At 50.6% G+C, this 17,643-nt stretch overlaps 1 protein-coding gene across 3 annotated transcripts in view; it reads left to right on the top strand.

Moving 5' to 3' along the window:
* Positions 1 to 6,424: 6,424 nt before the first annotated feature.
* MGLL (monoglyceride lipase) overlaps positions 6,425 to 17,643 on the top strand; it is a 103,312-nt gene continuing 92,093 nt past the window's right edge. For 2 of the 3 annotated variants that reach the window (XM_068558959.1, XM_068558958.1), the window contains exons 1-2: positions 7,247 to 7,280; positions 7,752 to 7,896. In XM_068558959.1, the coding sequence (XP_068415060.1) occupies positions 7,271 to 7,280; positions 7,752 to 7,896 (155 nt within the window). In that variant the 5' untranslated portion in view covers positions 7,247 to 7,270. Of the gene's footprint in view, positions 6,545 to 7,246; positions 7,281 to 7,751; positions 7,897 to 17,643 lie in introns of those variants that run through there. The other variant, XM_068558960.1, reaches the window with a different exon arrangement.

The following is a 17,643-nucleotide window of genomic DNA, read 5'->3' as shown; positions in this document are numbered from 1 at the left end:
GGGAGCTGGACTCCGTCTCTCCATGGGAAGAGCTGCACAGTCACAAATGCAGATGGCGTGGGGACTGAGTGGCCCTTCACGGGGGCCGTTCATGCAGCAAACCTCGACACCTGCTGAGGAGCAGTTTCTCGGGCCCTGTCCTCCACACCCACGCCCAGCAGTTGGTCCTGCCTCTTTAAGGAGCCACTAGAAATTCAGTTACTCTCACTCCCATTTGGTGCCCTTGCATCTTACTTCCTCCCTTCCTCCTCATAGACGTTTCCGGCATTTCCCACTCTCCTCAGACCTCAGAGTGTGTCTGGAAGGTCACTCGAGAACCTGCAGGGCGGTTACCTCTGGGGACAGGAGTGGGAAGGAGACTCAACATTCACTGATAACTTTTTGGTTCTCGCTGGCATTTTTAACACATGCACATATATTACCTTAACTTAGAAATCGTGAGGTTTTATTGTACCAGGCGCTGTGCTAAGTACTTGACCTGCGCTGTTCTCTTCAGCCCTGTGAACTAGAAAGTAATCGTAATTATTCTCACTTTGTAGAGGCACGAAGAGGGTAAACCACCCGCCCAAGATCATGTCGCTGAAGTCAGCACAGCTGGGCTCTGCATCCAGGCTGTCAGGCCCCCAAACCCATCGACTTCACCACTGTGCTCTTCTGCCCCTTCTTCACAGAAAATATCCTGAGACGGTTGTCTCCACTCGCTGCCTCACACCTTTTCCACTCACTTCATAATGCAGTTCGGGCTGTCTTCTGCCCTGATTAACCATGAACTGGGTTCTCTCCAAGGTCACATGTGACCTCCTTGTCATCAAATCTATTGTGCACACCTCAGTCCTCTTGATTGACTTCTGGACAGTAGTATTAGACTCTGTTGGTCCTTTTTTCTTACCATATGCTGTACCTTTGGATTCTGTGAGATCACACCCTCCAGATCATCTTCCTCTGTCTCCATCACCTTTGCAAACTCTCCTCCCCCTCCCCCTCTCCCATCCTCCCTCCTCCCCCTCCCCCCTCCCCCTTCCCCTCCCCCTCCTCCTTCTCCCCCTCCTCCACATTTCCTGGACAAGTTACTCCATTCTCATGACCTCAATTAACAATTATTTCCAAATGTCTGAGTCTCATTCTGCACCTGCTACTGCCCATCAGGCCCCTCCTCGGATGTCCCAGAGAACTCAAAATGTCTAGAATTACATGTCACCCCACCATCAACACCTACTCCCCCTCCTTTATGTTCCAACCCAGTAAAATAGACCAGAAACCTTAGGATTGGAGTTTTTGGAGGTGGGCATGGCAGAGGGGCTGGCAGATGGGCACATACATGCACCACCTGAAATAAAAAGCCCAAGAGATGGGTTCAAAGGCAGAATGGAGGTGACAGAGGAAAGAATCAGTGAACTGGAGGATAGGACACTAGAAATTACCCAGTCTGGACAACAGAGAGGAAACAGACTGGAAAAAAGTGAGCAGACCCTCAGGGACCTATGGGAATATAATGGAAGATCTAACATTCGTATCCTCAGAGTCCCAAAGAGAGAGGAGAAAAGATGGTGGGGCTGAAAAAGGAACAGAAGAAATAATGGCTGAAAATGTCCTAGATTTGGCAAGAGACATAAAGCTGTGACTCCAAGAAGGTGAGCAAACCTCAGATGGTAGATACTCTATAAGAAATCCATGCCAAGACACACCATCGTCAAACTTCTGGTAACTAAAGTCAAAGAAAAACCTTGAAAGCAGCAAGAGAGAAATGACATGTTGCCTGTAAGAGAAAAACAATTTGAATGACAGTGGATATCTCTTCAGATTCCGTGAGGCCAGAAGAGAGTGGCAAAACCTGTTTCAAGTGCTGAAAGAAAAGAACTATTAACCAGAATCCTATATCCAGCAAACATATCCTTCAGGAATGAAGGGGAAATCAAGACATTCTCAAATGAAGGAAAATAAAGAGAATTTTTTTCCAGCAGACCTATCCTCAAAAAATGGCTGAAGTAAGTTCTCTAAACAGAAAGAAAATGATAAAATGATCCTTGGAGGGCTTCCCTGGTGGCGCAGTGGTTGGGAATCTGCCTGCCAATGCAGGGGACACGGGTTCGAGCCCTGGTCTGGGAGGATCCCGCATGCCGCGGAGCAGCTGGGCCCGTGAGCCACAACTGCTGAGCCTGAGCGTCTGGAGCCTCTGCTCCGCAACGGGAGAGGCCGCGATGGTGGGAGGCCCACGCACCGCGATGAAGAGTGGCCCCCGCTCGCCGCAACTGGGGAAAGCCCTCGCACAGAAACGGAAGACCCAACACAGCCAAAAATAAACATAATAAATAAATAATAAATAATAAATAAATAAATAAATAAATAAATAAAATAAAAAAAAAAATGATCCTTGGAATACCAGGAAGGAAGAAAGAACATGGTGAGCAAAAATACATGGAAATAAAATAGGTTTTACTTTTCCTCTCGAGTTTTCTAAACTATATCTGATGGTCAAAGCAAAAATTATAACACAGTCTGATGTGGTTCTCAAAGTACACAGAGGAAATATTTGACAAATGTAGTATAAGTGGGGGAGAGTGAAGGGACATAAGGAGATGTTAGGTTTTTACAGTTCACTAGAACTGGTAAAATGACATCAGTGAACCATGATATATGTGTGTACATATATGTATATATGTGTAATATACATGCAATATATATATGCTATATATATATGCAATACTAGAGCAACCACTAAAAGTCTATACAAAGAAATACACTCAAACACAGTACAGATAAATAAAAATGTATAGAATTATAAAAAGATCCTGTTCCAGTAACCCACAGGAAGGCAAGAAAAAGAAAACAGAAAAAGGAAAAAGAAATAACAGAAAACAAGTAAAATGGTGGACTTAAGCCCTAACTTAACAGTCGTTACAGTAAATGTTCTAAATATACCAATTAAAAGACAGAGATTGGCAGAATTAATTTTTTAAAATGAACCAACTATACGTTGCCCACAAGAAACTCACTCCAAATATAATGATAGTCTATATGGAAAATCCCAAGGAAGCTACAAAAACAAACAACAACAACAAACACCCTCCTACTAAGTGAGTTCAGCAAGGTCAGAGGATACAAGATGAACCTACAAAAATCAGTTGTCTTTCCATGCACTGGAAGTGAATACATGGAAACTGAGATTAAAAATACATGACATTTACAATTATTTGAAAAAAGATGTAAATCTGACAAAACATGTATAAAACATGTATACTAAAAACTATACGACACTGAGAGAACTCAGAGAAGACCTAAATAGATGGAGTGACATACCAAGAAGAATCAACATAGTAAAAACATGTCATCAGCAGATTGATGTACATGTTTAACACAATTCCTATCAAAATCCTACCAAGACTTTTTATAGATATAGACAAGATTATTCTAAAATTTATATTGAAAGGTGAAGGAACTAGAATAGCTAAAAATGTATAAAATAAGCATAAAGTGGGAGGAATCAGTTTATCCAATCTTAAGATTTATTAGATTGCTGCAATAATGAAGACAGTGAGGTACTGATGAAGAAATAGACACATAGATCAGTGAACAGAATAGAGAATCCAGAAACAGATCTAACAAGTTGGGCAATTCAGTGGAAGGCGGGGGAAGCCTTTTCAGCAAACTGGAGCAATTGGACATCAACAGACAAAAAACACAAAAAACAAAACTGATCTAAGTCTCACACCTTATATAACAGTTAACCTAGACTAAATCAGAGGCTGAAATGTAAAATATAAAGAGAAAAACATAGGAGAAAATCTTCAAATGTAGTACGAGGTAAAGAGTTCTTAGACTTGACACCAAAAGCAGACTCCATAAGGTGAAAAATTGATAAACTGTTATAAAAATTAAAAACTGCTTTGCAAAAGACCACATTAACAAGATGAAAAGACAAGCTACAAATGGGAGAAAATATTTGCAAATCATATCCAACAAATGATTAATATCTAAAATACAGAAAGAACTCTCAGGACTCACAGTAAAAACAAAAACTAAAACAAATAGGAACTAAAACAAAATCCAAACAAGATGAAAAGACAAGCTACAAATGGGAGAAAATATTTGCAAATCATATCCAACAAATGATTAATATCTAAAATATAAAAGAACTCTCAGGACTCACAGTAAAAACAAAAACTAAAACAAATAGGAACTAAAAAAAAATCCAACTAGAAAATGGTCAAAAGCCGTGAAGAGGCATCCAGTAAATTGGATATACAGATGGCAAATAAGTACATAAAAAATACTCAACATGAGCCATTAGACAAATGAAAATTAAAATCACAATGAGATACCACTACATATCTAACAGGATGGCAAAACGAAAACAAAGAAACAGTGACAACAGTAAATGCGGACGAGGATGATGAGAAACTGGATCTCTCATACATTTCTGGTGGGAAAATGAAATGGGACAACCACTCGGAAATACATTTCGGCAGTCTCTTAAAAAACTAAACATGCAGTTTCCATAGGGCCCAGCAAATTGTACTCCAGGACATTTATCCCAGAGAAATGCAAAAACCTGCAGATGAATGTTTACGGAAGTTTCATTCATAGTAGCCACACACTGAAAACGATGCAGACGTCCTTCACCTGGTGAAACTGTTAAACCATGTGGTACGTCCATACCATAGGATACTACGTGACAACCTGGAAATGCTGAAAGAAAAAAGCGAATCCTAGAAGGCTACACACTGTGCAATTCAGTTTATACAACTTCTTGAAGTTACAAAAGTTTAGAGATGGAGAACATCTTAGTGGTTACCAGTGGGGGTGGGAGAGCAGAGGGTGTGACTAAAAGAGGGCAACATGAGGGATCTTTGTGGGGTTGGAAGGTTATGTCAACATCCATATCCCAGTTGTGACATGGCCCTATATAGTTTTGCAAGATGTTACCTCTGGATTAAAGGGTACACAGCATCTCTCTGAATTGAATCTACATTTATATAATTGAATAATCGAGTCTACAATTTTCTCAGAATAAAAAGTTTAATTAAAAAAAAAAGCCAGATACAGAACAGCGCAATCCCACTCTCTTAACTCCCAGTGTGGGCGCTGACCAACCCCCCGTGCTGTCGTTTACGTTGGTAACCAAACTAGGAGAGACTCTTCAGGCTCTTAAGCACCACTTCCACTGGGGTTCTGCTGAAAACTGTCCCCCAAACTTTCACAGTGTGTATTCAAAATCATGAGATGCTGGAGCTGGGAAAATCTGAAAGCTGCATACAGGGGACTTGGTGGGCTTTGGGTCCCCCACAACGTCCATTGGTCCCCAGTGGCCACTTCTTGAATAAATTCTAATGCAGGTGCTCGCAGCGTGCCAGCCTCCGCCTCCGGGCTCTCTGCTCCGAGACGGCCGCTCCAGACTGGCCGTGCCTGGGTCCTGTCACTTAGCCACCCCTCTCCGCAGCGCTTACCCCCAAGCGGCTTCTCAACGGCTTCGCTCGTTGTATTTCTTAATTTAGAGCACAGGCCTTAAGCAGCCTGGGTCTCCTCCCCCTTCAAGACGTGTGACCCTGAGATGGCAGTTTCTGGAGGACAGTGGTTCTTTTCAACACTGCTATGGTGTAAAGTTGTTTGTGAAAGAAGGAAGGACGCGAAGGCCTTCCGAGGTCAGTGTGAGCGGGGGCACCTGTCACTCAGGGACAGAGGTATTGTCAGTCGTGGGTTGCAGGTGAGGAGACGAAGCCCCACAGGCAAATTGGAGGTGCTGATGCTGAGCCCAGGTGGTCTAGACTCTGATCCAGTGCTGTCCCTGTGCCCCAGCTACACTGCCAGCTGCACTGGATGCTGTTCGGAACTCCCTGTTCCCAGGGGTCTTGTTAGGCGCCCAGGGAGGGTTTCTGGGGCAAGGCCTGCACTTGTCTGCCTCTACCCTACCTCTTGGCGATTGTGCACGTCCTCCCCCAACCCCCCAGCTTTCTGTGTGTGTGTGTCTGTGTGGTGTGTGTGTGTGTCTCTGTCTGCATGGGGTGTCTGTGTCTGAGTGCCTCTCTGTTCCTTTTTATGTGTTATGTGGGTTTGTGTGTCTCTGTGGATCGCATGTGTCTTTGTGTGTTGAGTGTGTATCCGTGCGGTTTGTTGTTTGCATGTGTGTATGTGTGGTGCCCACGTGTGTGTGTCTGTGGGGAGGTCTGTGTGCATGTGTGTCCCTGCATGTGTCTCTGTGCGGGTGGGTGTGTGCGCGTGGTGTGTGCGCGCGTGGGTGTGGCGTGTCCTCCCGCCGCGGAGGCTCCCGAGAGCCGTCTCCGTTCGGGGAGTGACAGTCCCCGGCGGCCACCCCGGGGCGCGGCCGGCGGGGAGGAGCGCGTGGTGGGTCCGCCGGCCGCACACGTGGGCCCGGCGCCGCCTCTCGCGTTCCCACCCCCTCCGGCCGCCCCCGCCGAGAGCCGGGATAAGTGGCGGCGCGGACGCCGCGCCCTGTCTCCTCGGAGCCGGCGGCGCGCAGCTCTCTGGCCCTGGCCCGCCACAGACGAGGACCAAGCTCGGGGACGCGACAGCGGCGCTCGTGGCCCCGGTAACTGCCTCCCGTCCCCGCCCCCGGCTGCCGCGCCGTCCCCGGGTGGGGCAGCCCCGGGTCCCCGCGCTCCCGCGTCCCCGCGTCCGGGCTCGGCGTGGGCTCCCGCGCCCCTGCGCGCGTGTGCACGAGTGCGCGCGTGTCTGTGTGTACATCGGTGCGCGCGCGCCCCGCTCCCCAGCAGCAGCCCCGAGCCAACTTGGACCCGTCAACTCCGTGTCCCCGTGCCCGCCCGCGAGCAGAGCAGCTGGCGGCACCTCCAGAGACAGCGCGGGGCTGTGCTGCCCGCGCTGGTGGAGACGGGAGGGGAACAAAGTTTGTCGGGAGCCCGGGTGACTTTCCTCGGGGACCCGCATGTGTGCGTGTGCGGGGGCCTGGGAGCGCGGAGCTGGTTCCCTGGCTTCCCGGGCAGTGGGCGCCGGGCTCCCGGCCCCCCCTTCACCCCGCCTCAGTGGTTTGTTTAGGAAAAGTGATGGTGAACTAGTAGTGGAGGCTCGCAGGCGCCCGCTGCCCGCCCCGCGGAGGGAGGGCGGCCCCGGAGAGCTGAGAGGGCGCCGCACCCTTCAAGCCCAGGCGGCATCTGGGAGCCAGGGCGCGAGGTGGGAAGCAGGGGCGTGGGGCGCTGTGCAGGCCGCCCTGTGACCGCAGAGATGAGGGAACAGCCCGTGTTTGCCTGGCTCTAACTGTCAAGGCTGTGTGGTTGTGGACCGCAAAAGCCAGGACGTGATGGAAACAGGTTTGTCATGGCATCCTTGGAATTTCAGACAGGAGGAATTAATCGGACTATCATCCACCTCATTATCGCGCCCCTTTGAAACTTCCTTGGGGATTTTAAGATAGATGGGTCTTTTGCAGCTGGGTCTTTATACCCACAGAGCTGACTATAATTTCCACTTGATTACAGCTAAAATAGTCTTTAAGATGAAGTTTCCTGAAATGATTTAAAATAAACACAGATGGGAAGGGGGAAAAAGCTGTAATGAGGCACTTAAAAAATAAAGTGAGCATTTTTCTTAAGAACAAATGGGATTTTTCAGTCTTAAGAAATATATATGTACTTTAAAAAATCTTTGAAATGGAGGTTTTTTGTTTTTTGTTTTTAACCTGCTTTAAAAAATTGTTACTGACTCTGAACAAGGTTTCCTTCCTGATCTCTATGTGTTTTGCCATATCCCTGACTTTGGAATGTGTCCTTCTTCCTTCCCAGGACCTGAAGATCCTTTCAGAATGCCGGAGGAAAGTTCTCCCAGGCGGACCCCGCAGAGTGTTCCATACCAGGACCTCCCTCACCTGGTCAACGCCGACGGACAGTACCTCTTCTGCCGGTACTGGAAACCCTCAGGCACACCCAGGTAAGTCTCCCCCGAGAGCTATCCGGCTGTGCCCTGGGGGGGGGGGTTCGTGCCCCCCTCCCCCTTTGGGTGCAGCTCTTGTGCGGCCACTTTCTCCGTGACCAACTTCACGTGCCATTTTAACATCAGGTACAGCGGGCTAACAGAACTGAGATTTATACATCATCTTTTTTTAAAATTAAGAAGCAGACGTTCTATTTTCATTATAACAACTAGGATACGGATTCTACCGTATGGCAGTTTTCAAAAATTCCACATGACTTTATTTTTTGTACTGGAGTTGATTTCCTGTTGTACAGGCATTCCTTTAAAATCCAACCCAACAATTACAGAAAACCACCTAATCAGATAAGAAAATCAAAATCATGTATATATAGTAACTTTTGTTCTCTTTTCCTGTTTGAGTATGAGCTTCAGAAGGTGTCATACCTATGTCACAGAAAGAAAGGGGTCTGGGTGTTTCCTTCTGATTTCTTGCCAGCTCAATTACTTTGTACATTTTCCATCAAGGATTTGTCTTGCTATTAGAAACAGGCGTTGGGACTGCACACAGTAAGACAGCTGGTCTCCTGCTTCCCTCCTCTTGTACGAAATAGGGAAAACCCTGCTTGTTTGTGTTGTTCAGGGAAAGAAATTATTTGCGGTAACCAATTGGCCTAGTGACAAGTGAACATTTTCTGTTCCATGGACATGTTACCTGTTTCACAGGCCTTTTGTCTCCTAGGGGACATGTATGGTGTGGTGTGGATTATAGGATTATGTCTCCCTTTATGTTTCAGTCATCACCCAACCCTACTACGGGTACAAAATTCCTCCTACATTTTCAACAAGGTGTGTATAATCCAGGTAGCTGCACATTAAAAAACGAAAGCAGAGATATGGACTTTAAAGACCTGGTTTAAAATCATAGCTTCAGGGCAGCCATATAAACCGGCTATTGCAATGGGCAGTTAAGAGTTCCTACAGGTCTGGCCATCTCCTTCTTAAAGATTTCCTCTAGAAGAGAGAGTGTGTGTGTATATGCATGTGTGTCAGACAAGGAGGTGGGGTTGTCAAGCGTTATCATTAATTCTCCATTCTGACTTAAGTGGCAGTACAAGTGCACACTCTTGGTTTAATTTCTAACAACTTCGTGGTATGTAGTGCATTATTTGATCAATATACAAAAAAAAGACAAAGAATTGGGAGCTAAGTTTGTGATGTTTGAGTCTCAGACTTTGGGGGCTTTCCTGGTTAAGTGGGGAGGTTGTCCTCGCTCGAGGTCGGTGGAAGGGAGACCCTGCGGTCCTCAGATGGGGCGGGGCGGTGCTGAGTGGGTGGGCGAAAGCCGATGGCTGCCCTTACTTGGGCTGAGAGTGGTCTTCACAGTCTCCACCCCGAGTCGCACTGTGGGGACCTCTCGTTAGAGGTGGCAGACCGCCACTCCCAGTTGTTTAAACCGACAGTCTCTTGGGGTCAGTGTTTACCTTGCAGCGGACGCTGATGGGAATAAGAACGGGGGTGGATGGTTGAGGCAGCTGGGCCCTGGGCTGTGGAAGAGAGGCCGCCCGCCTACCTGCCCAACCTCCACCCCCTGAGATGATGCAGGTCAATAAACTCCCTCTGTCAGGGGGTCCTTAAAACATTTCCCCACCGGCCCTGACCAGTTGGAAAGTCCTGGAGGCCCCCGCGGTGACAGATGCCGCATCCTGGCGTCCTGGGGGAGGGGTCAGGGCAGGCCGAGTGGTGAGGACGCAGCGGGGGGCCTCAGGGCAGAGGTCTGTGCCGACTGGTGAGGGAGCGCGTCCCTATCGGAGAAGCTGAGCCCAGCTGCTCTGGCAGATAGCAGTGTGGCAGCCCTGCCCTCTTGCTGCTCTGGGTCAGCTCTGCTGCTTCTGTCAGCACTGCTGCCTCGAGGAGCGGGAGGGGACCACTGGCCTCCGCCTTTCCCCTCCAGGGAGTGTCCTCCACGGTCTTTCCCCCAGTTAGCTCAGAGTCTTGTCTGCTCTAATCGGTGGGGAAAACACCAGCAAATGTCCCTTTTCTCTGCTCCTTTTAAAAAATCTTTCCCGCAGAGGCCCTTGGGACCTCAGAAGCCACTGTCTTACAGACAGTGTCCAACAGAGGGGTCGGTGCCTGTCTCTGTTAGTTGGCACTGGGATGGGTTGGATTTCTGGTCAACAAGTTGGGCCTGTTCAGAACACCTGCCAGAACATTCAGCCCCCGGAGGATTTGCTGGGTTCCCAGACCAGCTCTGCAGGCGGCTCAGAGCGACACAGGGTCATGGGCATCAGCCACACTGGGAAACTGGCTTAACCTGCTGATGGAAACAAATTGTGTCTCTACAAATACTGGCCTCCTCACACTGGGCCCTGGGAAAGACGAAGGCGATTCCTGGGATCGCTGTTACCACGTGTGCGTCCAAACTCAATGCTGTTTTTAACAGAGCAGGCCAGAGGCTCAGTCTTTAATCATTATGAACCAGAGGCTTAAAGCCTACGCTTGGTAACGCCAAGGCAGATTCGTGCTCATCTGGTAGTATTTACGGTAACAACAAACGTTGTACTTAAGGTGTAGCAGAATTATCTCATATTAATCGAGTATCGTGTGTTCTGGAGTCTGGACTAGTCTCTTAGACATGATCCCATTTTATCTTCACATCAACCTGTGAGGCAGATGTTATCATTATTTTCCCTCTTTTAAAGCTGGTCCAACTGCATTTTGTCCACATTCCTCTGGTTCCAAGTCTCTTACTAAGGAAGACAGACTTTTCGTCTAGGTATTGTCTTCCTGATAAATTCTTATATTTTTTGTTAGGGTGAAGGTCACTTCTTATGGTAAAGAATAATAGAATAATTAATCCTCCCTAATTGTTTCTTCATAATATATTAAAAGTGGGAAATAGATTAAAATATGATCCATTCTGAAACAGAATCTTCTGATGCCCTGGGGGCTGGCTGCCTTATCGAGACTCCGTACTTTGGAATTGTAAAATACTGGTTCTTCAGCAAGTTTCCACTGATGGTGTTTTCAGGGTAGTGGAGACTAGCCCAGGTGAGGCTTGAGTTGCTCTATGGTCTCTCGTGCCCTTGGATAGTATTTCACACCTTTGGATTCAGTCCACCATGGGGCCTTCAGTCCACTTAAAGGGCAACCTTGAATTAACTTCTGAATATTACTTAGCCATCCTGCCCCACGGGATGAATGACTGGGCAACATCGTTGGGGGGCGGGGGTGGGGGCCTGAAACAATACTCAGTTTGATGACTTGGCTCCAAAGAAGTCCTCCCTTGGTTCTGCTGGACCAGGACGGCTAGAGAGCTCGCTGTAATTGTGTGATCGCACAGCTGCAACCTTCTGGGCGGTTAGTTCCCGGCATGGGCCGGTCATGCCCATCTGTCTGTCCGCAAGGCCGGTGTGAAGTAGACACTTGTGGAATAAATGCCCAGATGCTCCTTCGAGCAGGGGCTCCCCCCGTGCTGAGTGTGCTGTCTCTGGGGAGCACCCCACCCCCGCCCGACGCTGAGGAACTGACCGGGCTCTCCTCCAGCTTCTGTGGTGATAACAGCCAGTGTGCCGAGGGGGCCGTTTCAAAGAGCACTGTCCCTCCACGGGCCGATGGCCTGATGCAGATGCCTGGGTGACTCCTCAGTGGACGCTCCAGAGCCCCTACCTTTGCAGGGGCCTCCCAACCTGAGCCCCGGAGCCCCTTCTCCAGGCTGCGTGGCTTTGCCCGCTTCTCTTTTCTTGCCTCCACTCAGGAGCTGGCCTTCCTCCAGTGACCCTGTGGCCACTGGCCGCCGTGGATGCCTCCTCTCCCCTCCCCGGCTCCGCCCGCCCAAGCTGCCCCCTCGCATTCTCAGCCGGTGTGGTTGTCAGGACTTTCCTCTTGGTGACAAGGTGCTGGGAGTGGGGCCCATGGCAGGGGCTGGACTAAGGAGGGTGGCGTGGCGTCGTTTCCGGAACCTCCCTGTGTTCTCAGAGCCGTGGCTGTTGTCGGTGGATCTAGAATCAACATGCCAGGACTCCTCCTCCCCTCTTTATTCCCATTCCCCAGAGCGGGGCTCAGCTGACATCCCCTACCCCTGCCCTACCCTTTCCTGGGTCACTTTGCTCCCTTTCTCCACGAGGCCTTCGCAGTCTGTGTCTGGAGTTTCGGGCGATGACGCCTTAGGGCACTTCCTCCCACCTATGCATATTTACCTGGAGAAGAAGCCATTCCCTGAAGCTGGGATGTAGTTAAATGCTAGAGAACGTCCTCCCTTCCTGCCACCCTCATTATGTCCTTCCATCAGCCACCAACCACTTGGGTGTGGCATCTGTGACTCTAGGAGCTGGGCCCCTCCCGGCCAACCTGGTCCAGACCACAGGGAGGCAGAGTCTCCATCATCTGGTTGGACTTGATTTCGACGGCCCGCCCTCTGGAAATTCTGTTCCCTTAGATCAGATTGGCATCTGCCCGTCCTCTCCTCCGCCTTAGGCTTTCCAATTAGGTTGTGTGTCAGTTACTTGGTGCCTTTCTCCCCGCTGCTCACGGTGTGGGTTCAGTGTCGTGGGCAACGTTCCCCGGGGTCTGTGTTTCTTGGAGTGTTTCTTCCTCTCTGTGGGCCCCTGCAGCCCTCGTGACCCCACCCCCTCTGAACTCCTGCCGCCTGTGTGGCTAGGCGTTACCGAATCACTTACCTTTGGTTGGTACGTCCCCAGGGCCAAGCAAATCACATCCTTTCACTGTCCCTAAAAGTAGCCACTTTGAACTCCATTCTCTTGGTCTCCAAGGGTGTGAGGACCGCCATGCATCTATCTCCCAGCCCAGCCCCTTGGACCTTCCCCCGATTGTGAGGGTCTGGGATAGCTCTTGGGCTCCCCAGAGCCTCTGCAGGAAGGCAGGCCCTGAGGGCTCAGCTCCATGAGTGTCCGCTCTTCCCGCTTAGCCATAGCCATGCTGCCACCCAAGAAGTCGGTTAGCAGACCCTGGTTTATTGAAGCCTGCGTGTCCCAGACAGAGCTGGGCACCAGGGTGGGGAGAGAGGAGCAAAGGCCGCTGTGTTTCAGGAAGCGGTGGGCATAGTTATTGTACAAGGGGCAGGTACCTGGAGACGGGACCGCTGCTGGCCACACAACACCTTGGTTCAAGTTAGACAAAGGAGCCCATCCAGGTAGACGTGGCCTCACAGGTGTGAGGTTTGGTGAGCAGAGCGTGGGCTGAATTTCAGCTCCTCCTCACCCTTCCAGCCAGCGCCCTTGAGCGGTACTGCTCCTGTGAGAAGGGCGTGCAGGGCAGGGAACCAAGTGAAGCTAGAAAGGTGGATGGGTGGGGCCAGGCGCCCAGGATCCAGAAGGCCAAGCTGCAGGCTTGAACTTGAGCCTCAAGGGGTGGGGAGCCATGGACAGGTGTTAGGCCAGGAAGTGGTGCAGTCAGGCTTGTGACTTGGACAGCCAGCTGGCTGGAGGTGTTTGCCATCATCCAGGTGGCAGGTGAAGGGGGCTGAGTCAGGCGTGGTAGTGGCACCTCAAGTTGCAGGGGACTGACCGTGTGTGGTGGTGATGGTGGCGGGGGGCGCTCCCAGGTGTCTCCCTGGGTGACAGCGCACAGGGAACACCTTTAGATTGCTCCGCTCTGAAGACCCGGGGCTGCTCTCTGACAGGAGGACATGTGGCGCTCCAGGCGCTGTGGGACACCTTGCTAGAGCATCCCTGATAAGCCAGTAGGAAAAATGGAGGAGAGAGAGGTATCGGGGCTGCACAACGAACCACACTGCGGGCATCACCAGGAAAATGCTAATGCGGGAGCGGTCGATTGCATGAAGGTAGGAGAGGAATCCTGTCTTCCATCTTCTCCCCCCGCTGAGGAATCAAAAGCCACCTTTGACTTATATGTGTTGGCTCATGAAATTCCTACGTAGACACTGAGAAAATGGACCTTACTATGCGTTTTATAGCAAGGACATTATTTTTAATCAGATCACTGCCTTCCAGTACTACTTCAGACTTCTCTTGCCTATTTTAAGAATTTCCAAAAGTTCCTTCCTCTTGTGAGGAGCCGTTGGTCCTCCTCCTGGTGCTTCTGCCTTTCTTACAGCACAGCAAACTGCCTTATTTTTAAATAGGGCATCTCTTCTGGGCTTTTTTTTTTTTTTTTTTTTTTAAAGATTCTTCAAACAGCAAAGATCTTTTGATGGCGAGAGGAAAGGCCGCTGCTCTTCTTGCAGTTGATTTTTCCAACAGCTACGTTAAGGGATAATTTTTTCCAGTTGCTATAAGAATGTTCTGCAGATACAAGTCTGGCTTTGTTTGCAGTGGAGTTGAAGAAAAAAAATAGCAAAATAAGCTGCTTCCTGAACGAGAGCCATGTTCACCATTGTCTGTCTCTTGGCAGCTTTTAGGTAGAGATGCTGATCCCAGGCGCACTTTGTCCCCCAGTGCCAGCCAAACATGGGTTATTGTGTCAATGGGGAAACGGTCCTTAGTGGTGCGAATCTTTGCAGCTGAGATTACAGGATGACCCTTGTCCCATATTAAGGGTCAGCCGAGTCTCTTGTTGGAGGAGGTGCTTTCACTTCACAAGACTTGTTCACTGGGGTGGGGGTGGGGAGGCAGTGGTGGCCATCGAGTGGGACTGGGGGTGACGTTTTCTCTGTATCGAGGGCCTGGTCCACTCCCGGGGGGGGGGTGCAGGGAGGAGGGCCGCCAGAGGAGCTTGCTCTGTGTCACGTTGTTGCGTCTCGCGGCAGGCGTCCCTCCCGCACTTTGCTGGCCATCAGGCTCTGCTCTGGCGTTCGGCAGGCTCTCTGGTATGCAGGGGTGGAAAGCTTCTCACTTTCCTCAGAAAGGTTCAAAGGAGCTCTTCTCATTAACCTTCTGGAAGGAAATGGGGAGGAGGGAGGAAGAGGAGGGGCAGAACAGAAGGAGGGTTTGGGCAGTGCGTCCTCCCTGGGGGCTTCCCGCGGCTGGTGGAGGGTTTAGGGGGTGGAGTCTGCGGACCTGTTGCCATCATGATGTGCGAGTATATGCCGTTTCCCAGAAAGGACGGTGGGTCACAGACTCCCCCAGACTGTCAAGGTCGGGGCGGCCCGTGACCCCAGCACTCTGTGCAAGCTCATCATGTGCTGGGGAGGTGGCTCAGAGGGTGAGCACGGTCACGGGGGGCTGGCGGGGCCAGAGGGCAATCCCGGAGTTCTTCCACCCCACCCCGTCTCTCAGAAGCTGCTCCCACACCTTCCTCTTGTGGGTTTAAAGCACAGATCAGCCCTTCCCAGTAAGCGTTTAAACAAATGTCTGGCTTGGGGCCCGGCTTAGAGAGGTCCTAATTGCCACCCTTCTCCCCGCCCCCTGCCCCCACCAGAGGAATCATCTCCCACGCCTCTGTTCTGGTGGTTCTGTTTTCAGTGGTGAAGAGTGTGTGGGCACCTATGCGGTGCCCAGGGGGGGCTGAGGAGCAGGGGTAGACGGACCTCAGGAGGACGCAGGAGACGGACTTAGACCCAGAGGTGGGAAGAGGAGCCCAGGAGGCCTCTGGGAACAAAGGAGAAGAATCAGAGGAGGTAGGGGCCCCGAGTGGAGTGGGGGGAGGGTGGGAGAAAGAATGGCGAGAGAAGGAGCTGGAAGGCAGGGAGGAAGCTGCAGGCTCTCCTGGTCAAAGCAGGCCAGTTTCCCCCAGGCTGTCCACGGCGGCTGGATTAGAGATGAAAGGCCCCCGCTTAGGAAGCGCTGCCTTTAGACATTTTAGGAGCTCCGCTCTGTTCTTCCCGTTCAGTCACTCTTGTAGCGGTATGTGCACGGCCGGATGGTGCAGCGGAGAATGGCGAAGGCCGTGGAGCCAGGCCCCAGGACCAGCCTGAGTCCACACGGACGGGGTGGGGGCCGTCACTGGACCAGTGTGTCGGTCTTCTCACCTTTCCCCCAGGTGATTATACAGTTAGACATCAGTGGGTGGTCAGTGCCTGGCACCCAGTAATGAGATGTGTGTCCTCTTTGCCTCCACCGTCTGGCTGGTGAGCTCTGGGGACCGTGGGCATGTCTGTTACTCACCACCCTTCCTTACTCCCTTCCACCTTCCTGGCCGGCATCAGTCACATAGAACCAGAGGCGAAGCAGTAACCTTTACAAACTCCACCTTGACCTCTCTCGCCATGTTGCAGGCTGTGTGCTTTCCCCAGACTCCAGGTTTTTACTTTTTTTTTCCTTAACAGTTAAAACTCAGTTCCATTTCAGTGAGATTTCAAACTCCATGATAAACTTCTATAGATGCTTAGTTTACAAAGTCATGGGGAAGCCGTTGGTGGTGAAATTCTTTTTGAGATAACACATAGTTAGCAAATTAGATACTTTCTTTCATGTCACATGAGACCTCTGTGACAGTGTTTGAGGTGTCACTCTTGACTGGCTGGAGGACCAAACGACTCTTAGGGAGGGAGGCTGGGGGCCAGTGCAGACAGACCCACCCGCTTCTCAGAGTCCCATCTTCAGTGGCTTCAGTCCTTGCCGTGTGTTTCTCCTTCGGTCCCGATTGCGGGCCCGGGTGTGTGGAGATGCTTGTGCTACAGAATGAGCTTGTGCTACAAGGGCCGTCCTGGCACCTGCCGTGTCTGCAGTGGCAGGGGGTCGGTGCATCAGGAATTCTCTGGGTTGGTGCCCTGTGCTGGGCTCAGCTGGGCAGTCCTTGTGCTAGTCTTGGCTGGGCTCTCCATGTGTCTCTGCGCAGGGCTGGCGGCTGGCGGGGGGCTGCTGGTCTCAAGTGTCTGGCCCTGGCAGGCTGTTGGCGGGAGCACGGCTGTTCTTCCCCACATCCCCTGTCCTCCTTTCCCAGGCCGTTAGGGTGGCAGTGTTTCGTGAGCAACAACGTGCTTTCCAAGTCTCTGCTTGTGTCGAGTTTGCAAATGTCGAAGTCAGTCAGCCAGAGGCGGTGGGGACGCATCCACGGAGCAAGGTGAGGGGAGGATAGTTTGTGGCCATGGTTGAATCTATCACATTCAACAATGGAAAAGATTTTTGTGCTGAGATTTGGGAAACCAGTGTTGAAATTTTATTTCTGCCTCTGAGTGACTCTAGACAAGGTACCCTCAATTAGACCTTCCAGCAAGTTCCCAGAGGGTTTTGTATTTTATGTAGCTCTGGTGTGTTTTGCATCTCATAGTGGTAGAACAACCTGTGAGCTTCTCCAGGGCAGAATTCATGCTTCCTTAGTGCGTGCCCCTTATATAGAGTTTTGTGCCTGGCACAAACTAAGGGATCTAAACATGTTTGTTGAATGAATGAATGAACTTCCCGTATTTAGAGTAAGATGATTGGGCTAGATGAGTCTCAAAAATCCCTTCTGGCATGGTTTTCTAGGAAAAGAACAGAGCATTTCCATCAAGTGTAGGTCAGAGGGGCTAACTGTGCAGGAAATGCAGCACCTAAATCCAGAAGTATGAATGAACGAGTTAGTAACACCTAGGATGGGAACATTCCCTACAGGTGATCCCCTGGGATACTAGGTGGCTGGGTTTTAGCCAATTTAACTTTGAAGTAAAGGTCTGTGTGTGAAGACACACCTACAAGTGGGAACTGCAGGACGGCAGACAGTGTTTTCCGTGTTGGCACAGAAGTCAGCGTGGACACCAGAATCTGGAGTGGCGTCAGCTTCCTCTTGATGTGGGGGATGATTCAGTGGGCGTTAACGGAGCTCCAGATGTAAACTCAGCGCTGTGGTAGACAGCGATGGGGGGGGTCCTCAGAGCGACATGGAGACCCAGGGTCTGCTTGACTGCAGACCTCCGATCCCGTGAGT

This window comes from Eschrichtius robustus, chromosome 12 (assembly GCF_028021215.1).
Source record: "Eschrichtius robustus isolate mEscRob2 chromosome 12, mEscRob2.pri, whole genome shotgun sequence".
NCBI lineage: Eukaryota > Metazoa > Chordata > Mammalia > Artiodactyla > Eschrichtiidae > Eschrichtius > Eschrichtius robustus.
This window is presented reverse-complemented; position numbering and strand designations above follow the sequence as displayed.